The sequence below is a fragment of the Microcaecilia unicolor genome, chromosome 2 (assembly GCF_901765095.1).
Source record: "Microcaecilia unicolor chromosome 2, aMicUni1.1, whole genome shotgun sequence".
NCBI classification, from domain to species: Eukaryota; Metazoa; Chordata; class Amphibia; order Gymnophiona; family Siphonopidae; genus Microcaecilia; species Microcaecilia unicolor.
The window spans coordinates 60,375,269-60,398,170 of NC_044032.1; the positions used below are offsets into that span (position 1 = coordinate 60,375,269).

At 43.0% G+C, this 22,902-nt stretch overlaps 1 protein-coding gene across 3 annotated transcripts in view; it reads left to right on the forward strand.

The window, feature by feature from the left end:
• The window catches only part of WDR7 (WD repeat domain 7), a 754,216-nt gene that overhangs the window by 212,273 nt on the left and 519,041 nt on the right, over window positions 1–22,902 (forward strand). For all 3 annotated transcript variants that reach the window (XM_030192974.1, XM_030192976.1, XM_030192975.1), the window contains one exon: window positions 20,038–20,810. In XM_030192974.1, the coding sequence (XP_030048834.1) occupies window positions 20,038–20,810 (773 nt within the window). The remainder of the gene's footprint in view (window positions 1–20,037; window positions 20,811–22,902) is intronic.

The window sequence follows — 22,902 nt, forward strand, 5'->3', positions numbered from 1 at the left end:
ACACACTGACACCATCTATTCTCTTTCCTGCCAGACGACTTCTGCATCTACCTCCTCATCTATGAGTGTTTTTGGCAAGCAATGGAGCGGTCCCCACTACTATTCTAGGCGTAGGTACACTCCTGTGGCTTATCAACCTACTCAGCCCCAGCGCACTTGTTCACGTCAATAGCATGAGCCTAAGGCCCCTGCTGCTCCCCAATCAAAGCAAGGGGCAAGCTTTTGACTAGCTACAGCAGAGTATAGCCGCAGTAAAAGTGTTCGTCCCGGACAACTTGCCAGTCGGGAGGACAACAAAGGTGGCCTCTTATAACCTCCAGCTGGTGGTTCTTCAAACAGTCCGTCTCGAATATGCCCTCAATTGGCTCTGCAGACCTCCAAATTGCCCACCGAGAGCTTATTCTTTTAGCTCTCAGCACAGGCAGGTACAGAAACTTTATACCCTTCCAGTGGCCCGTGCGGTCGAACCCGTTCAATCAGGGGGGAAGGGCAGGGATTCTATTCCAGGTACTTCCTTGTGCAGAAAGAGACAGTTGGAATGAGTCCTATCCTAGACCTGAGGGCCCTGAACAAATTCCTAGTCTGAGGAAAGGATGGTTTCCCTGGGCACCCTTCTCCCCATGATTCAGAAAAACGATTGGCTATGCTCTCTGGACTTAAAGGTTGCATATATTCCCAACCCGATACTTCCAGCCCACCGAAAGTTTTCAGTTTTGGCTGGGAACACATCACTTCCAGTATTGCATGTTGCCATTTGGCCTTGTGTCAGCTCCCAGGGTCTTCACCAAGTGTCTAGCAGTACTTGCAGCATTGCTACTTAGGCTGGGAGCCCATGTGTTCCCATATCTTGACGATTGGCTGGTGAAGAGCACCTCAGAAAGCGGTGCTTGGAGTCAATGCGGATGACTATTTGAGTGCTAGAGCTACTAGGGTTCATTTTAAACTACCTCAACTCCCATCTCCACCCTGGTTAGCAATTGGAGTTCATAGGAGCCCTGCTCGACACGCAGATGTTTCGAGCCTACCTTCTGTCTCACTAGCGTCCAAGTTTTATGCCTCTCAGCAGGTCACAGCTTGGCAGATATTGAGATTGTTGGGCCACATGGCTTTCACAGTGTACATTACACCCATGGCACGTCTTCACATGAGAGCAGCTGAATGGACTCTGGCTTCTCAGTGGTATCAGGCCACTAGAAGAGTCTAACATTCTATTTGCTTTCTTATCCGCCGCAGAACATTTCAACATATCATCAACAACGATACCGAGATCCCTTTCTTGCTCGGTGACTCCTAACGTGGAACCTTGCATTACGTAGCTATAGTTCGGGTTCCTCTTTCCCGTATGCATCACTTTGCACTTGCTCACATTAAACGTCATCTGCCATTTAGATGCCCAGTCTCATAAAGTCCTCTTGTAATTTTTCAAAATCCTCTTACAATTTAACAACTTTGAATAACTTTGTGTTGTCAGCAAATTTAATTACCTCACTAGTTACTCCCATCTCTAGATAATTTATAAATATGTTAAAAAGCAGCGGTCCCAGCACAGACCCCTAAGGAACCCCACCATCTACCCTTCTTCATTGTGAATATTGACCATTTAACCCTACTCTCTGTTTTCTATCCTTATCCTTGCCAGTCGGGAGGAGGCTAAAAAGTTTTTCAACAAAGGTGGCCTCTTATAACATCAGACTGGTGGTTCTTCAAACAGTCCATCTTGAATATGCCCTAGAGATGAGGTGGGGGTGGGGGGTGGGAGGGTCGCTATCGGGATACACACCATTTAAATTTGGGTGGCAGATTGAATTTCCTTCAGTTATGCCCAGGCTGGGCTGGCCTGGCCTTGGAGGGTCATATCATGGCTTATAATGTCAGAGCCATGGCTGCATCGGTAGCCCACTTGAGGTCAGCCTCTGTTGAAGAAATTTGCAAGGCTGTGACGTGGTCTTCATTCCACATATTCACATCTCATTACTGCCTTGAGCAGGATACCCGACGTGACAGTTGGTTTGGGCAGTCGGTGTTGCAGAATCTGTTTGGGGTCTAGAATCCAACTCCACTCCACTCTCCTAGGCATTTTATTCTGTTTCAGGCTGCACTGTCACTCAGTTATATATAGTTTCAGGTTAATCTGTGTTATGTTCTCACAGTTGTAAGGCCCAGTTAACCAATATTTGTTGTTCTGGGTGAGCTTTATGCTAGGGATTCCCCACTTGTGAGAATATTGGAGTCTGCTTGTCCTCAGAGAAAGTGAAGATTCTTACCTGTACAGGTGTTGTCCAAGGACACAATGGGGCAGTTCAGCAAACTGAAGAGTAGCAAATCTCCTGGACCAGATGGTATTCATCCTAGAGTACTGATAGAACTGAAAAATGAGCTTGTGGAGCTACTGTTAGTGATATGCAATTTATCCTTAAAATCGAGCGTGGTACCGGAAGATTGGAGGGTGGCCAATGTAACGCCCATTTTTAAAAAAGGTTCCAGGGGAGATCCGGGAAATTATAGACCGCTGACTCTGACGTCGGTGCCGGGGAAAATGGTAGAGGCTATTATCAAAAACAAAATTACAGAGCACAATCAAGGACATGGATTACTGAGACCAAGTCAGCACGGTTTGTGTGGGGAAATCTTGCCTGATCAATTTGCTTCAATTCTTTGAAGGAGTAAACAAACATGTGGACAAAGGGGAGCCAGTTGATATTGTGTATCTAGATTTTCAAAACGCGTTTGACAAGGTACCTCATGAAAGGCTACAGAGGAAATTGGAGGGTCATGGGATAGGAGGAAACGTCCTATTGTGGATTAAAAACTGGTTGAAGGATAGGAAACAGAGAGTGGGGTTAAATGGGCAGTATTCACAATGGAGAAGGGTAGTTAGTGGGGTTCCTCAGTGGTCTGTGCTAGGACCGCTGCTTTTTAATATATTTATAAATGATTTAGAGATGGGAGTAACTAGCGAGGTAATTAAATATGCTATGACACAAAGTTATTCAAAGTCGTTAACTCGCGACAGGATTGTGAAAAATTACAAGAGGACCTTACGAGACTGGTCGGCTAAGTAACATAGTAGATGACGGCAGAAAAAGACCTGCATGGTCCATCCAGTCTGCCCAACAAGATAAACTCATATGTGTATACCTTACCTTGATTTGTACTTGCCTTTTTCAGGGCACAGACCGTACAAGTCTGCCCAGCAGTATTTCCCGCCTCCCAACCACCAGTCCCGCCTCCCATCACCAGCTCTGGCACGGACCGTATAAGTCTGCCCTCCACTATCCTCGCCTCCCAACCACCAACCTCTCCTCCCCCACCTGCTCCGCCACCCAATTTCGGCTAAGCTTCTGAGGATCCATTCCTGCTGCACAGGATTCCTTTGTTTGAATTCCGTTACCGTTTTCATCTCCACCACCTCCCGCGGGAGGGCATTCCAAGCATCCACCACCCTCTCCATGAAAAAATACTTCCTGACATCTTTTTTGAATCTGCCCCCCTTCAATCTCATTTCATGTCCTCTCCTTCTACCGCCTTCCCATCTCCAGAAAATATTTTTTTAGCGGATTAATACTTTTCAAGTATTTGAACGTCTGTATCATATCACCCCTGTTCCTCCTTTCCTCCAGGGTATACATGTTCAGGTCAGATGATGTTCATGGCAGATGATGTTTAATGTGAGCAAGTGCAAGGTGATGCATGTGGGAAAAAAGAACCCGAATTATAGCTACGTCATGCAAGGTTCCACGTTAGGAGTTACGGACCAAGAAAGAGATCTGGGTGTCGTCGTCAATAATACACTGAAACCTTCTGCTCAGTGTGCTTCTGCGGCTAGGAAAGCGAATAGAATGTTGGGTATTAGGAAAGGTATGGAAAACAGGTGTGAGCCGTTGTATCGCTACATGGTGCGACCGCACCTTGAGTATTGTGTTCAATTCTGGTCGCCGCATCTCAAGAAAGATATAGTATAATTGGAAAAGGTGCAGCGAAGGGCTACTAAAATGATAGCGGGGATGGGACGACTTCCCTATGAAGAAAGACTAAGGAGGCTAGGGCTTTTCAGCTTGGAGAAGAGACAGCTGAGTGGAGACATGGTAGAGGTATATAAAATGAGTCGCGTGGAACAGGTGGATGTGAAGCGTCTGTTTACGCTTTTCAAAAATACTAGGAGTAAGGGGGCATGCGATGAAACTACAGTGTAGTAAATTTAAAACTAATTGGAGAAAAGTTTTCTTCACCCAACGTATAATTAAACTCTGGAATTCGTTGCTGGAGAACGTGGTGAAGGCGGTTAGCTTGGGAGTTAGACGATTTCCTAAAGGACAAGTCCATAAACCACTACTAAATGGACTTGGGAAAAATCCACAATTCCAGGAGTAACATGTATAGAATGTTTGTACGTTTCGGAAGCTTGCCAGGTGCCCTTGGCCTGGATTGGCCGCTGTCGTGGACAGGATGCTGGGCTCGATGGACCCTTGGTCTTTTCCCAGTGTGGCATTACTTATGTACTTATGTACTGAATAAGCTCAGGACATTTTAATTTTTTTTTAAATTGTTCTTTAGAGAAGGGAGAGGTTCCGAGGGATTGGAACTGAGCTGATGTGGCCATTCTTTACAAAAGTGGAGACAGGGAAGAAATGGTGAACTACAGGCCGGTAAGCCTCACGTTGGTGGTAGGAAAAGTAATGGAATCGCTACTGAAGGAAAGGATATTTGACTTTTTAGAAGCCAATGGGTTATAAGATCTGAGGCAACATGGCTTTACCAAAGGAAAATCCGACCAAACGAATCCGATTGACTTCTTTGACTGGGTGACCAATGAACTGGATGATGGTCCTGCACTAAATGTAATCTACTTGGATTTCAGCAAAGCCTTTGATACAGTCCGTCACAGAAGACTCATGAATAAGTTGAAAATGCTGAACTTAGGACCCGAAGTGGTGCACTGGATTGGAAACTGGTTGACTGACAGGCAGCAGAGGGTGGTGGTAAATGAATTTGGCTCTGAAGAAATAAAGGTGAGTAGTGGAGTGCCTCAGGAGTTGGTGCTGGGGCCAATTCTGTTTAATATTTATGTGAGAGACATTGCTGTAGGGTTAGATGGAAAGTTTGCCTTTTGGTGGATGACGCAAAATAGGGTGGATACCCTGGAGGAAATAGAAACCATGAGAAAGGGATTTCCAAACGCTAGAAGAACGGTCAAGGGTCTGGCAGTTAAAATGTATTCACAATGTCTATTAGAGATCACTTGTGTGTCAGCTGGTGCTGGTAAATCAATAAACTAAACAGTTGCACCAGTATTGCTAGGAAGTGTAGAGTGATGCACTTGGGGTGCTGAAATACAAAAGATATGTACCGGATGGGAGGGGAGAGATTAGTAAACTTGGCTCAGGAGATGGACCTTGGGGTGTTGGTGTCCAAAGATCTCAAGGTGACAAAACAGTGTGACAAGGTGGTGGCTGCGGCCAGAAGGATGCTAGGCTGCACAGAGAGAGGTATAACCAGCAGAAAAAAGGCGATGTTGATACCTCTGTACAAGTTGTTGATGACGCCCCAATTGGAGTATTTTGTTCAGTTTTGTAGGTCTTATCTTGCTAAAGATGTAAAATGACTTGAAGCGGTTCAGTGAAAAGCAATGAGAATGGTTGGGGGATTGCCAGGGGCATAGCTAGACCTGCCATTTTGGGTGGACCCAGAGTTAACCTGGGTGGGTCCTTCCCACCCCCACCCCCGTAAATGCGTATAGTTTTTTTAACCTTCTCCTCCAATATGCATCCATCTGTTCCCCTCTCTTCCCTTGCATCGCATCTGCTTCTCCACTCCACCCTCATCTGCCCATCTCTGTCTAAACCCCCTGCCCCCTGGTCTACCTCAGGACCATTGCTGGTGGCGATTTCTATATGCAACCTGCACTGGTCCTGCAGGCTTCCCTCTACCGTGTCCCTGCCAGTGAAGAAACAGGAAGTGACATCATCAAGGGTGGGATGCAGTAGAGGAAAGCCAGCAAGGCTGCCACAGGTTACCTGTGAGAATTGCCACCACCAATGGCTCTGAGGTAGATCGGGGAGTGGGTGAGAGAGAGAGAGGGCTCAGAGACAGATGGGCAGATGCTGGGCTGTGGGGAGGGAGAGAGGAGAGTGAGACACCGCCACTAGACTGGATGGGCCTGAGGCAAGAATGGGTAGGCCTTTGCCTACCCAGACCCACCCATAGCTATGGCACTGGGATTTGTATAGCAACATTTATGAGGAGAGACTTGCTGACCTAAACGTGTATACCCTGGAGGAATGGAGAAACAAGGGCGATTTGACTCAGATGCTCAAATATTTGAAAGGTACTAATCAGCAAATAAACCTTTTCTAGATTCAGGAAGGTGGTAGAACTAGAGGGCATGAAATGAAGATGAAAGGGGGTCGACTCAGGAATAATGCCCGGAAGTATTTTTTTCACTGAGAGGATGGTAGATATCTGGAGTGCTCTCCCACGGGAAGTGGTAGAGATGAAAACTATTACAGAATTCAAAAATACCTGGGACAAACACAAAGGAATCCTGTTTACAAGGTTTGGATCCAAAGAAGCTTAGGGGAGATTAGGTAGGAAATTCAGTGCTGGGCAGACTTTTGCAGTCTGTGCATGATTGAGGCTGAATAGACTTGGATGGGCTGGAGTGGAGCTTTTCAGGGGCTTTGACAACTTCAGAAATTTTATATCAAAGCCATTGCTGGTCAGACTTTTCTATGCTCTAAAAAAGGCTAGAATAAATCAACATCCAGTATACTTATGATGTATCACTTCATACCATATGTAATGAGTTTATCTTGTTGGGCACACAGATTGACCATATCTGCCACCTTCTACTATGTGGAGGAGTAGCCTAGTGTTTAGTGCAGTGGACTTTGATCCTGGGGAACTGAGTTCGATTCCCACTGCAACTCCTTGTGACTGGGCAAGTCACTTAACCCTCCATTGCCCCTGGTACAAAATAAGTACCTGACTATATGTAAACTGCTTTGAATGTAGTTACAAAAACCTCAGAAAGGCGGTATATCAAGTCCTATTTTCATTTTCAAAGCATTTAGACTTACTAAGTTCCATAGGTTACTATCCTGCTTATTTTTGAAAGGAGAAAAACGCCCATGTTCGGGAGATGAGCGTCTGTGGGCAGCCAAATTGGTATAATCGAAAGCCGATTTTGGGCGTCTTCAACTGCACTCCATGATGGGAACGAATAAAGTTGACGGGGCATGTCGGAGGCATGGTGAAGGCGGGACTGGGGCGTGGTTATCGGCCGAGCAGAGATGGGCGCGCTCGGCCGATAATGTAAAAAAGAAAGGCGTTTTTAGCGAGAATTTAGGACACTTTTTTGGACCCTTTTTTCTCACAAACAGGTCCCAAAAAAGTGCCCTAAATGACCAGATGACCACTGTAGGGAATCGGGAATCACCTCTCCTGACTCCCCCAGTGGTCACTAATCCCCTCCCACCAAAAAAAACCCCCACTTGCAAAATCCTTATTTCCCAGCCTCTATGCCACCCTCAAATTCCGTACCCACCTCCATGACAGCAGAATGTGTTTGATCCTCTCACAGCCTTTCCCTGGGTCAGATGTGGGTCTCGGGTGCACTGCAGGGTCACATCAGCATTGCATTGTGGTGGGTGTAGGGTATTGAGCTCCGTGATTTCACTAGCTTGTGTTACAGTCTCATGATGTTGGTAGTTGGTAGGCTCTTCTCCCATGGTGCTTTTCCCCCTGCCTACTGGGTCAGAGTGTGCCCTGTTTTGTTTCCGGTAGTCCACGAGGTAGTGGCCATTTTTGTAAGTCCGTTTTAGATCCCTTTCGTGTGTTAGCCACGTTACAGAACTTAGTTCTTAACTTGAGTGTTGCTGAAAGAGGGCATTGTACACCATTCTGCCAGCTCTGAGCTACTGCTAATCTTAGTACCAGGGAGACTCGTTGCCAGTGGGGCACAACCTCTGATCTGCAGTTAACTGTGAGTAAACGCGGTTATTGAAATAAAGGACGTTTTCAGTGAGATTAGTCTTACGGTGTGAACTGCTGTGCCAAGGTTATACAGCAGCAACAAGTCCTGTCCCTGGAGCAGTTTTAGTGGGTAATGCAGTGCACTTCAGGCAGGCGGACCCAGGCCCATCCCCCCTACCTGTACCACTTGTGGTGGTAAATGGGAGCCCTCTAACCCCCCCCCCCCCAAACTCACTGTACCCACATGTAGGTGCCCCCCTTCACCATTAAGTGCTAGGGTAATGGTGTTGAGTTGTGGGGAGTGGGTTTTGGGGGGGATTTGGGGGTCTCAGCACCCAAGGTAAAGGAGCTATGCACCTGGGAGGTAATTTAATGTTATTTCCTATTTTTTTAAAAGTGCCCCCTAGGGTGCCCGGTTGGTGTCCTGGCATGTGAGGGGGACCAGTGCACTACGAATCCTGGCCCCTCCCACGACCCAAAGCCTTGGATTTGGTCGTTTTTGAGCTGGGACGCTTCGGTTTCGATTATCGCTGAAAAACGAAAACGCCCAGCTCAAACAAACGCCCACATCTCAAAAACGCCCACATCCAATGCATTTGCCTGGCACAAACCGTATTTGCAAAACTAAAGATAAACGTCCATCTTTTTCAAAAATACAATTCGGCCCACCCCTTCACGGACCTGTTCTCGGAGATGGACGTTCTTACACATTGGCGTTTGCGTTCGATTATGCCCCTCTATGAAACTTTGTAAGGCTAAGTGCTTTGAAAATGCACCTCTATGTTATGCCTCCATTTTATTGGCAGTGTCTTAGTTACCGAAAACTTCACATCCTTCACAGAATGTGCAGCTGAATGCCAATGTTTAACAGCTGAAGCACTTTGGATTTTTCTATTAATACAGCTCTTATGTTCTAACAGCACACAGCCATTAATGAAATAAATAGAAAATCTTGTGAAGAAAGCACAAGTCCTCTTTTTTGGGACAAATTTCATAGTTAGATTTGTTGTATATATATATTCTATGAACTTAACTGAATGTTTCTGAAGCAGAGGAAGGTGCCAGATCAGGCAGTGGCTTACATGAGCTCTGAAAGCTGATTAGTGGTATACATGTATTTAGAACATGAAGTGTTTAAATTTTCTTATGATCGAATTGTGGTCTAATAATGTACTAGTATTTCTTAGTAGTTTGTTTTTCTCTGTATGCTGTGTAACACATTTTCTTTTATATTAAGGTGGTGGTTCTATAAATTTTAAAAATCTTGAATGCAGTTATTTCTTTAGAAGTCTTTCTCAAGGAGCTCTAGAAGAGAATATCTATCATTTTGTGTGTGGGGTACAAGGGACCATTTCTAATATTATTTCACATAACCTTCTGTGTAAGTAGTAGTATTGTTTCTGGCAACAAAGACAAATAGCTCAGTGTATTCTACAAAGGAATAACTCATCTTGAGATATATTTTCTTGATAAAAAGACATCATACCTTTGTGTCAAAGGATGCCATAAATGCCTGACCAGAAGCTAGATATGGTCAAAAGTAATCATTTGGCAACATCCAGTCCCAAGTCTAATCAACTTGTGTAACCCTTGGGATTGATATGAGTTGGCAAGGTGTTTGTTTTGAAATATGTATAACATCTCAAGCCGCAGAGTTCACTTCTGTATTTCTACCTTGTGTTAAAAAAAATGGCTTTCTAGATTCTAAAAACAATCTACATCTTTAGGGATTAATATATATGGTAACTCTTGCCAAATAAACTTTACACTTGATCTTAATAGGAATGTCAGAATAACCCTCTCCCCCGTTTTACAAAGCCGCGTGGTAATGCCAACATTGCTCATTCACTTTGAATGGGCTGTGTTGGCATTATCACACTGGCAAATGCTAGCGTGGCTTTATAAAAGGGGGAGAGGTAAGTTATTAGAGTGCAGACAATTCGTGATGACAATGATCTTCTTTTGATTGATTATTTCACAAAAAGCGGCACAAAAAGAGACAGATGGACTTTTTGTTTTTGCTAAAACGTCCAAATTGTTATTTTCGAAATCCATTTTTAAGACTGTTTTCTATGTAGTTCGTAGTTCATATGCAGTGTGTCCAAATCACGAAGGGGTGGTGGGGTTGGGGGCGGGATTTGGCATTCCCAAAACCTGGATGTTGTTATTCCATAATGGAGCAAAGTTAAAATATTTGGGGCTAAAAGTTAGACGTTTTGATGTAGACCTGTTTTAATCATGTCTAAGTCACAAAAAGGTACCATAAATGATCAGATGACCCCAGAGGTCACTTCCCCCCTCCCCAAGAATGTGAAAGAAACAGTACATACCAGGCTGTATTACAGCTTCAGATGTTATGGCCAGTCCTATTAGAGCAGTAAGCAGGTCCCTGGAGTAGCCTAATGTTTGGTGCAGGTCATTGTAGAGAAGGGGACTCAGGCCCATAGCCCACTCTGTTACACTAGTGGTGGAAAGTGTGAGTTCTCTAAAACCCACCAAAAACCTACTGTACCCACATTATAGGTGACACCTGCAGACATAAGGGCTATTGAAATGGTGTACAGTTGGGTACAGTAGCTTTTGGTGGGTTTTAGAGGGCTCACCATACAATAAAAGGGGATAACAGTGAGATGTGTATCTGGGACCTTTTATATGAAATCCACTGCAGTGCCCCTGGGGTTCCCCACTTCTCTACTAGGATGTCTGTGTGGCCAGTCTACTAAGAATGCTGGCTCCCATACATTCCAATGGCTTGTTTTTGTGTGTTTTTCCCTTGGACAGGGTTTTTTTTTTTTGAGAAACATCCAAAAAGATAGATGCACCGAGCACAAAAACATCTTGCAAATGACCATTTTCAAAACAAAAACATAGATTCTCTCAGTTTCAAAAATTGCTATGTTCGCTGCTCGATTTTTGGATCTTTTCAGCAAAACGTCCAAATTCGGATTTAGACATCATATCAAAAATGCTCCTCTAAGTATTATACTCTAGAAGGTATATTCCTGATTTCCATTTTGGTCAGTCAGGGGCCCTTTGACTGAGCTGGGTAAGTGTCTACACACGCCCAACGCACCGCACAGCTACCGCATGGCTCTTGTGGTAATTTCATTTTTGCCGCCCATTCGATATGCGAAAAATAATTTTTATTTTCTACTGTGTGTATCGGACGCGCGCCAAGTGGAATTTGGCATGCGTAGGTCATTACTGCCCCGTTACCATTTGATACTTTACCGCTAGGTCAATGGCTGGTGGTAAAGTCTCAGACCCAAAATGGCCGTGCGGCAATTTTCATTTTGTCATACATCCATTTTTGGAACAAATAAAAAAGGCCTTTTTTACAGGTGCGCTGAAAAATGATTCTGCACATGCTCAAAACCTGGGCCTACACTGCCGCAGGCCATTTTTCAGTGCAACTTAGTAAAAGGACCCCTCGGAATATAGCTCCTTATTAACATAGCAAAATTTGTTACCTCTGATAGAATATGTCTTACCTGATAAATTTAATTTAGCTATTTACAGTTTTCTGTAGCCAAATGAATACAGTGTAAGTCTGTGGAATATACTTTTATTAATAAAGAGTGTTAAAATATATGACATAGCTTGCAAGCTTATTCAATCAAAAACACTGGCAACTAGGGTGTTTGTAGTGCACATTTCATTCTACAACTATAGGGTGTAGGACATCAATCATTTACGTCTTGATCTCTGATTGAAGAAGTGCATATTGTTCTAGGATTTTTTATAGGATGTGATAGCAGCCAAATTAAAAAACAAATGTTGTGGTACATTTATACTGTCTACATGGCTCATTATGGTCATGCACTATTCCCTCCCATCAGCTATATTATGTCATATTATTGTTTTCTATGAAGGCTTTTGCTGTTAAATCTTTAAAATTCCAGGTAAAAAAATTACAGTCAAACAAATTGGTTCACAATAAATGAAAAATTAAACTAATAAAAACCTATTTCACCCTACAAACCTCCCATCCTCCCTCACCCCCAAAAATCATTTGAGGCTGCACAGAAATTATTTTCAAATATTTGAAAAAGAAGCTGGGGACCGTAAATATGTGCCTACTTAGTCCCACTGTCAATGAAACACTGCAGTCAGTTCTGTCCTTGATCATGAAACATTGTAGAGTCATTAGAAGGGGTGGATGTGAGAAATTTTGGAGGGCATTTTAGAAGCACTTACATGTGTAAATAGCATTTACAGATGTAGATTGGCTACATGTGTAAAATGGTGATATCAGAAAGACACTATTGATATGTGTAGATAGATGGGATGAAGAGATTTTTTTTGGAGGGGAATTTGGCGGGTCAAACGTTCATACTTGCAATTCCTATTTTACGATGACAGTGTACATATATTTAATAAAATTTTCCCATTGGCTTTTGCACCACTTTCAGGCGTGCAGAGGTTTCATAGAAATTCATGTTTTAGTCAGCTTTAAATGAGGGATTAAGAGGATAATTTTTTATATTTTTATAAAATTGGATCACTATAAGAGTAATTCTTGCTGTAGGTACTGGTTATGGTTTCTGTTTTGAGCATATTCTGTAAAGAAAAGGAGGTGCCCACTTTTCTTTACAGAATACCAATGCAAGTGGCAGAGAACCTGTCTGTGTTTGGGTACGACCACTTACACCAGCCCTATAGCTGGTGTAAATTCTTATGCCTAGATCTGACAGTTTGACCAATTCTTTCAAATAAGTTTGCTTTCAGTAGAAATTCCAATTTGAAAGAATTGGTCAGTCCGTCAGATATTTTGAGAACAAGGCAGAAACATATTTTTAAAGGGCAGCATTTAAAGTGTTCCCAATGTCAGCTTTGTTCTAGCTACATGTTACTCTATAAAGATGTGCCTATAAATTTCTTAAGGGGTTTATACTAAGGTGCGCTAGTGCTTTTAGCTGGTGCTAAACACAAGATGCCCATAGGAATATAATGGAATCGTATAACTATTGTGTATCCTTTAATCTCTGGTAAGTATGTCCCAATTATCTCATCAAAACCAGGAAAACGTTAGCCTAGTATAACGCTAGTATAGTACAAAATTTTTATTTTTGTTGAAGAGCACCCTCAGATATTCCCACTATAATAAGCACACAGTATATCGGTGTAGCACTTCATTCATCCGGTTGCTCTGTTTTTTTGTGTATTATTATTTTTATTTTGTTAGAAGCATCATGTCCCAATAAAAGTGCTATCAGACCTGGTGCAAATATTTTTTATATATATGTTTGTTTTTTCTTTTTTAATAAAAATTCTAATACCCCACCAGTCCAAAAATACGTGCTCACTGCCTCATTAATAAATGCTGTTATCTCAACATATGTAATGGTGTCAAGCAGCTACTATTTAAACATAAACAATCACTTATCTGAGTCGTGCCTCTGGAACTGCTCATCATGGCTGCATTGTTGTCAGAGTATATATCTCCTTATTCCACCATATAACTGGGGATCACATTCTAGTCCTTCGCCTTCCCCTGAACACGCCCGACGCCATGGGTTTCACTCTTCTTTCTTCAGGGACTAGGGTTAAGGCGGCTTTCTACTCCTCCTTATTTCCAACTCCAACTGCAGTCCTTTAAAAAGGTTCCACTTGCAAGGCTTTTAAAGGCGCCCGATCAATGGCTACATGCTGAAACCTCCCACCTTGACGTCACTTCAGATTCACAGGTGTTAAAAAGCTGGTCTTTTCTTCCAGGCGGCATTTCCTCATTCTGATAACAAATTCCTGCTCCTTGGTATGTTATCCAGGCTGATGGAAGGATTTTCCAATTTAAGCAAGAACTGATTTGACCGCCGCATCAAAGCAGGCAGCAACACAGTCTTGGACCGTTTTGTGATCTCCCTCCTCCCTGCCCCGTGGAGCGGTGGGGATCGGAGAGGTTGCGGTGCAGGCAGCTGCCCCCTAACCCTTTTGAATCTGCAGAGACAAGTGCATCCAGCCCAGCGCTCGGTTGCTTGAGCTCTGCTGCGCTTCTATAATCACATCCGAATATAATGGGCATCTCAGTCTTTAGCACCAGATGATTTTTAGCTCAACTAAAAATGCTAGCACACCTTAGTAGAAGACTCACTTAGTGAGTAACTTAGTGTTCTGTTATGGATTAAAAACTAGTTAATAGATAGAAAACAGAGAGTAGGGTTAAATGGTCAGTATTCTCAGTGGAGAAGGGTAGATAGTGGGGTTCCACATGGGTCTGTCCTGAGCCGCTGCTATAAATGATCTAGATATGGGAGTAACTAGTGAAGTAATTAAATTTGCTGATGGCACAGTTATTCAAAGTTGTTAAATCTCCAGAGGATTGTGAAAAATTACAAGAGGACCTTATGAGATTGGGAGACTGGGCATCCAAACAGCAGGTGACGTTTAATGTAAGCAAGTGTAAAGTGATACATGTTGGAAAGAGGAACCCGAACTATAGCCGGGAACGGACTGACCATTCTGGCAACTGGGCAGTGCCTGAGAACCTAGAGGCTGTAGGGGCCCCAGAGGCTTTGCCCGGATGCTCGGCGCACTGCCTGTGATCTATTGGCCTCAGCAGTGGGGTATGGGGGGACATGTTTTTTCCTGCCTGGCCCGCTGGGCTGCTGCTATTTCCCCCACCCGGCACCACTGTATTTAAAAAACGGTGGCTAAGACTCCCTGCTGAAGTCTCGCGAGACTGTTGAGACCCGACACACTGCCACGGGAAGTCTTGGCCGCCATTTTGAAAACATGGCAGCGCCAGCAGGCAGGAAAGAACATGCTCCCCCGCAGAGGCCACCAGGACCTCTCAAGTAGGACTGGGCTGGCAGCTGGGTGGGGGGCCCATACCACCCTCAGTCTGCCCCTAACTATGGCTACATAATGCAAGGTTCCACATTAGTTGTCACCGACCAGGAAAGGGATCTAGGTGTCATCATTGATGATACGTTGAAACCCTTTGCTCAGTGTGTGGTGGCTAAGAAAGCAAAGAGAATGTTATGTATTATTAGGAAAGGAATAGAAAACAAAAATGAGGATGTTTCAATGCCTTTGTATTGGTCCATGGTGTGAGCGCACCTCCAATATTGTGTGCAATTCTGGTCACCGCATCTCAAGAAACATATAGTGGAATTAGAAAAGGTACAGAGAAGGGTGATGAAAATGATAAAGAGGATAGGATGATTTCCCCATGAGGAAAGGCTAAAGTGGCTAGGGCTGTTCAGCTTGAAGAAAAGACGGCTGAGGGGAAAAGATATAGAGGTCTATAAAATAATGAGTGGAGTTGAACGGGTAGACGTGAATCGCTTGTTTACTCTTTCCAAAAATATTAGGAATAGGGGACACCCGATGAAGGTACAAAGTAGTAAATTTAAAATGAATCGGAGAAAATATTTCTTTACTCAACGTGTAATTAAACTCTGGAAGTCGTTGCAAGAGAATGTGGTAAAAGCACTTACCTATGCAGGGTTTAAAAAAGGTTTGGATAGTTTCCTGAAAGAAAAGTCCATAAGCCATTATTAAAATGGACTTGGGGAAAATCCACTGCTTATTTCTAGGGTAAGCAGCATAAAATGTATTGAACTGTTTGCCAGGTACTTGTAACCTGGATTGGCCACTGTTAGAAACAGGATGCTGGGCTTGATGGACCTTTGGTCTGTCCCAGTATGTCAATAATTATGTTCTTATGAAAAGTGGGTGTGGCTATACAAGGAGTATGTGCGGGTCAGGGGCATTAACTAAAGATACACACAGTATTATAGAATTTGGGGGATTTGCGCTTAATTCATGGCGCAAAGATTTATACCAGGTGTCAGTTTGTTTAAATCCTCACGACTAAGTGTTCAGCATGGATCTTGACAGTACACACAGTTCTACAAACTGTTTCATGTAGGTCCTGTTATTAGTTTTCAATTTGCTGTTTTCAAGTTTATCTCATTTATTTTATTTATGTTTATATTTGGTCATTTTACTATTGTTATGCTGTTAACAAAATATAAAGTTTTATATTAAACTGTACCAGCTGTACACTGCTGCAGCTAAATCCCTTCATAAAGGCGGTTAAGAAATCCCAATAAATAAATACTAGTGTTTGGTATTGTTGCCCTTTTGCCTACCTGGGAAATGTGGATAAGACACGATAGGGGTTCACACCAGCCCTGGATCTAGCATGTGCTGCTACTGTGAAAGTACTTGTAAACCCTGAAGGTCACACATGCATCAGACAGGACATAGTGGCAGCACTGCTTATCCCTCCCTTCTGCTCTTCACAATGGGCAGAAAACTAGGGTCCATTTTACAAAGCGGCAGTAAGCCCAACATAGGCTTACCGCTTGCTAAAAAGGAACTATCACCAGCACGCCGTCATATACTCAGCGATAATTGGGCAGTGTCACGTCCTGCCCGGTTATCGCTGGGTTAGTTCGAGAGCCCTTACTGCCACCTCATTGGGTGACGTAAGGGCTCCCCCCACCCCCCCACCCCGCCAAATTGGCTGAGTGGGAAGTGCTTTACTTGCTGCATTGTCATTTTCTGCAGAAATGAAAGACCTGCCTTTTACCTGGTTGCAGTAAAAGAGGGCCTTGGTTTCATGTCAAAAACATGCGCTGATGCCTGCGCAGGCCCCCTTTTGCTGCAGCTTGGTAAAAGGGGTCTTAGTGTATTAGTCTCGGACGCTTGATATCAGAGAGAGCAACCATGGGCATTGACATGAAAACACAGGACACCCATGTCAAAATCAAATTTTATATAAAATTAAATCTTTTGGTGCATACCTTAAAATAATCTTTAAAATGAAAAGATATTTACAGAGGGGTTAGGGAAGGGGGAGGTAAAAAATGCAACTAAAATATAACACATTTGCAGTTAACAAGAAGGGTAAGGTGAGGGGGGAAGGAAAGGAAGCCCCCCCCCCCCCCCCAAGAGCTGCAGAGCTGTCTCAGGATGTGGGGCAGACCTAAGGGTCCTGGAAGGGGTCAGGTCCTAGGATCCCAGCGTGCTCAAAGGCAGATAATATGTGCCTTTGAGCATGTTTGATGTTGGCCACAGCATCTTACAGGGCCGTTTGTCACCATTCAATGGCCTTGAACATTAATCCCATCCTCTCCAGTACAGCTTCAGTTCCAGTGGCAGATGTAGGGAATGGTGCAGCTGCAGCTGCCCTTGGAACTGCAAGACCCTCAGGTCTCTGTGTTGGGGCAAATGGGGAAAGATTCAGGAGGCAATTGTTCTCTTCCTTAGAGATGACAGTTCTCTCCTGAGGCTGGTTCAGCTGCTCCTGGGGTGGCACATGGTTACTTGGGTGAGCAGGTGGGGGGGGGGGGGGGGCAGTGGTAGTTGGTGCTGTGTGGGCTGCTGCTTTCTGCAGCTACTCCTCATCCTTCTCTTTATCACCTCCAGCCTCCTGCACCTCCCCCTCTTCTTCTTCCTCCATGTCCTCCTCTTTGTAGTCCTCCTCCCCCTTTCGTAGGGGCCACTGGGCCTGGCCCTGCTGCAGCAGGTCAAGGGGCTATTGCAGTTGGTGGATCTCCATCAGCTGCACATTTGACTACTACATATTGAGTGGTGGGCATTATAGTTTGAGAGTTGACCATGGTTAATAGGGTTAGTGACCAACCTTTGCCTATTGGTTATACATTGCCACCTGCTGTTTCCAGTAACGCTGTTAGACTGTTCATGTATGATGACAGCTCATTCAGTAGGTTCCTTCCTCCAGAATGTGAGCCTGCTGCCTACAGCTACCTGTGGCACTGTTTGCGTTTTATCTGGGAGGGGGGACCTTTACCATATTGGGGGACCTTGGATATGAGCAGTATGTGAAGAGGGAGCCCATGGTGCATGCATTTTGAACTGCAGTGTTAACCTGCCTGTGCCTCCAGCTGGCATCTCTCCCCTGGAGATAGTCCTGCTTGTGTTGCTGCAGGTACCAGCTGTATTTCCTCAAATCATCAGTCTATATGGAGGGAAGGAAGAGGGAGGTTGAGTGGCAGGTACATGACAGATGTTTCACAATGCTACATAGTTATAAATGGTGGAGATTGATATTACCTTGTTAGATTACTCCTCCTTCTTCCACTCCCATATGCCGCAGTGTAGATTGTCATGCTGTTGTCTGTATATTTGCCGCATGACATGGAGGAAGAGGCTGTTGTGGTGGCATCAGTGTTTTTATTTCTAGGACATGACATATATGGAAATGGCAGTCTTACACTGTGACATAAACATGCTGCCTTCCTAATAGATCTGTACAGATATCTGACACAATGTGGGGGGGGGGGAGTGGAGGTGGCAGCCTAGTGGTTAGAACAGTTGACTTGACATTCAAGGGTGCCAGGTTCAAATCTCAGCAGTGCTACCCATCACCTTGAGCAGTTCACTTTCACCCTCCATTATTGCAGGTACTTAATAAGCATGCAAACAGTGCTTTATTGTACTGGGGTCACAGTTGGCTGACTGCAGTCAGGAGCTTGTGCACTGTACCTTGCTTGCATTTTGCAGTGACTTCCCTAGGGAAGAAGACTTGCTCATTGTATGAGGCAGTGAGCCTCTGCCATGCCCTCCTGTAGCTGTTATAGCTTCTCTTGTGGTCAGGGATCATAAAATATCTCCTCTCCCTGGCCATTATGAGCCTGAAAAGCAGGAGTCTTTCCTCCTTTGAAATGTTTGACTGCCTCCTACACATTTCCATTTTTCTCACTGTCCCCGCACACATGATGACATCATGCTTTACTTTTCAAAACTTGTGTATAGATCGATCCAGTGTCCTTTATTGAATCTCTGCTGAGTGCTATTCTTTAAATGGTGTGCAATTCCACCCGCTGAGTGTTATTCTATAAAGGGCGCACAACTCAACCTACCATATATTGAATAGCATTCAGCGCTGAATTTTTTTTTTTTTGGTGCCGTATTTTGAGTGCCATATATAGAATTCCCTCCTATATGTATAAGTGCTAGCATTTATATGTGGAAGTGGCAAAATTGTTGGTATTGTACAGCCTTCTATAAAGTGCCAGGGAAATGAGTGTTCTGACATGGATGTCCTATTTTCCATGTCGAGCCTCAGTACACGTTGGAGGTGTTTGTCTTTAGACAGTTGATCTTTTATGTAATTTTTGAATGGTGCTTAACAGATTTCTTATTAAACAAAGGGTAAAAAGCCTAACTTGACAGAAGTTTAGGGCTATATATGGCAGCAGTGAGTGGATGCAAGAACTAATGTTAATAAGGATTTCAAAATCATTTAAATGGGGGATATTTTTCACTTCTGTGCACTGCAATAAAAATTGATATTCTTTCTGAAATTCTTTTGTAATTCATTTTAGCAAATCTGTTAATTTGTCTCAAGTTTAGCTTGATAGATTTAATTTACCTCAACAAGTTGACAATAATCTTCAGTGCATTAAGAAGGCCACTGTAGTAGAATGAGTAGACCAGACATTACAAATATCTCACAAAACAAGCACTAGATATTATAAGGCTGACATAATGTGAATATTAACTCACTTAAATATAGCATAACATAGGATCAGTTACGTAGTGTATCTCTATATAATTCCTATGATATAAACTCCTATGTGCTGTTCTATGAGGAAAAAGCCTCAACAGACTCCTGAAACTCAGCTCTATGGCTGTCAATTCTACGGAGTTCTCTCTGTCATCACAGGCTCAAAAACCTCCTCTTCGTTTATTGTTTATATATTATATAGAGTCCAAACTGCACTTATCTTAGGTTTGACTCGTTGCTCTTCCTTAACGCTCAGTCTTTCATTGTCACGGTCGACTCTGGTCCAGGTTTCGATGTTTTTCCACTGCCTGCTTCAGGGCGGTTAGCATTGTTCTGTAAAAAAGGGGGGGGTTAGTGTTTTGTGAGCAATAATTAAGATGTAAGCCACATGTATATGTTGTGTTCAGTGGATCAAAGACTTTTAGCTTTCTTTTTCACTTCTGTCTTTATGGTTAATATTTATAATCTGTTAACCTTACATCTGGAACTTTTGTGTGTTATGGTAGTGTGTTTTTTGGAATTATTGAAAAAAAAATTAAAAACTACTCTTAAATTGTATAATCTATTAATTTCTTTTTTTACAGGGTAATTTACCAAAGTACTCTCATAACTCTTTGATGGTTCAAGCAATAAAGACCAACTTAACAGATCCTGATATACACCTGCTTTTCTTTGATGTGGAAGCACTGATTATTCAGCTCCTTACTGAAGAAGCCTCCAGGCCTAATACTACACTTATCTCCCCAGAGAGTTTACAGAAAGCAGCTGGCAATGCTGACAAAGGGGGCTCTTTTCTTGCTGGCAAGAGAGCAGCAGATCTTTTCCATCAGGTCAAAGAAACAATCAAAGAGAACATTAAGGAACATCTCCTTGATGATGATGATGAGGAGGAGGATGAGATGGGGAGACAGAAGAGGGAAGAAAGCGATCCAGAGTACCACTCGAGCAAATCTAAACCTTTAACTTTATTAGAGTATAACCTGACTCTGGACACTGCAAAGCTTTTCATGTCCTGCCTACATGCTTGGGGTTTGAATGAAGCCCTAGATGAAGTATGTCTCAACCGTCTTGGTATGCTAAAGCCACATTGTCCTGTTTCATTTGGTCTGCTTTCTAGAGGAGGTCACATGTCATTGATGCTTCCTGGTTTTAACCAGCCTGTCTATAAACCACAAGAGGGAATTGAGGAAGCAGGAAGGAAAATATCCCTTACTGAAGGGTTGGGAAAAGGCACATATGGAGTGTCACGTGCTGTTACCACACAGCATCTCCTCTCTCTCATCTCCATTGCGAATACCTTGATGAGCATGACAAATGCAACTTTTATTGGGGATCATATGAAGAAAGCTCCAACCAGGTACAAATGTGTGTGGGTGTGTGTGTATACATACATATATATATATATATAAATTTTTTAAATTAAATAATAAGACATTTGGGAAGGATTATATGTTTCTTGGTCCTTCACATTTGGATGGTATGATTAAACCTGTGGAATCACTATCATTTTTTATAATAGTAATTTGGGGGGGAGGGGTGTGTTAAAGGATTTCTGTGGCTTTATTTTAGTCGTGTTTTTTTTTTCTTTTCTATTTTGTTTTGAACTTGGCTTACAGTGATGATAGTTTTTCTTGCATTGTCTCATTAAAAAGCAATAAGAAAAAATAAGTTAACTGATTTTAGAGTTAAATCCAGTTAAAAACACAAAATAAGTTTCTAAAAATTACCCAAAATTCAAATTATATTAGATTTAACTTTAAAAAGCAAAAAACCCCCCCACTTTCGGGTCCTTTTTACCAAGCCATTTTCCCCACACACCAGGGCCCTTTTTACTGCAGCAAGTAAAAAGCCCCCAGCACACATGGCGATAAGGGCTCCCGTGCTAACCCGGCGGTAACTGTGCAGTGCGCGGCGATGCCTGATAACTGCCAGGTTATCGCCACACAAGTCATTTCCCGGTGTTTTCTTTTTTCCCTGGACATGGCGCATGCTCAGGGCGGAACTGCTACTGTCACCCTGTAAAAGATCCCCTCGATGAACAGACTTGAGGAACAGGTAACCTTATTAATAATGTAAACTGGGGTTTATGAATTTGATTAGTTTAAGTGGGGCCTTTTTTTCTTTTAGCAACTAGGACTTGTTAACTTTGAACAATCTACTTGCTTTAAGACCCAGATTTTGTCTTGCTTAAATGAGCTATAGAAAAAAGGAATACTGTGGTAACACTCACACACGAGATAAAAAGGTGATTAGCAAATACTTGAGTAATGCTTTAAAGATTGGAGATTTTGGGATTATACTGATTTGGGAAAGAACATTGATAAGCCGAAAGTTTTTAACTTCAAACATTCATTAACCTTATCAAAGTGTTTTTTTTTTTTTTGTAAATTACAAATACAGTTAACCCCACCTTCCTTGTATGGAGATATATGCAATGCTCATTCAGCTGGTAGGAGGCAATAATACTGCAGTCTATCACAGTTTTTCTTCAGAGTAAAGGAAATGCAGTAATACTGTTAGATTCTTTTTTTTTTGGGGGGGGGGGGGGGGGGGGGGGAGAAGAGAACTAAACTTCATGGTCTGAGCCATAAATTGAGGATGGCCTCTTCTTGGCTTGTTAGCTGAGATTAAAAAATCTGTATGATATGGAAGGGAGGGGATTAATGCCTTGTCATCCAATCCCTCTGGGGACATAGTGATATAATGGCCAGTGCCAAAGCAAGAGGATTAATCCTTATCCACCATTAAACAAAGGAAAAGTTTTCCTTGGGATCCCAGGAGCAAGCCTCAGCTGCACCAGCAAGAGCAGCATGTGTTAAGCTATCTGTAGCCTAATTTTCACACTGCCTTTTAGTTTGCACAAAGTGAGGGTCATACTTCAAATGGTTGAATACAAAGTTTTTTTCTATTTATTTAAAATTAATTATTGATGACCATTTAAAAAAACTAGCAGTAAGAAATGAGTGTTGAGGTAGGTGAACTAATGCTATCATAATGTAACAAACTTCATTAATTGCTGCTTTCCATGGGATGTTCATAGGATTGAATATTGCTTTCAGTATATTGACATTTGTTTTGGGGGCACTGCAATTTGTGATTTTTTTTTTAGCTTTTCACTGTGAAAATATATATTTTAAGAAAAGAGGATAAATCTTTTTAAAACAGAAAATTTATTTTCTTTGTGGTGCCCAAGATAAGCAGTAATATTTTACGCTTTGTACTAATTAAAATCACTATCAGGCTTATTTTCGAAAGAGAAAGACGCCCATATTTCGACCCAAATCAGGAGATGGGTGCCTTTTTCCCATGGGCGTCCAAATCGGTATAATCGAAAGCCGATTTTGGGCGCCTCTAACTGCAATCTGTCACGGGAACGAACAAAGTTGACGGGGGTGTGTCGGAGGCGTGGTGAAGGCGGGACTGGGGCATGTTTATTGGCCGAGGAGAGA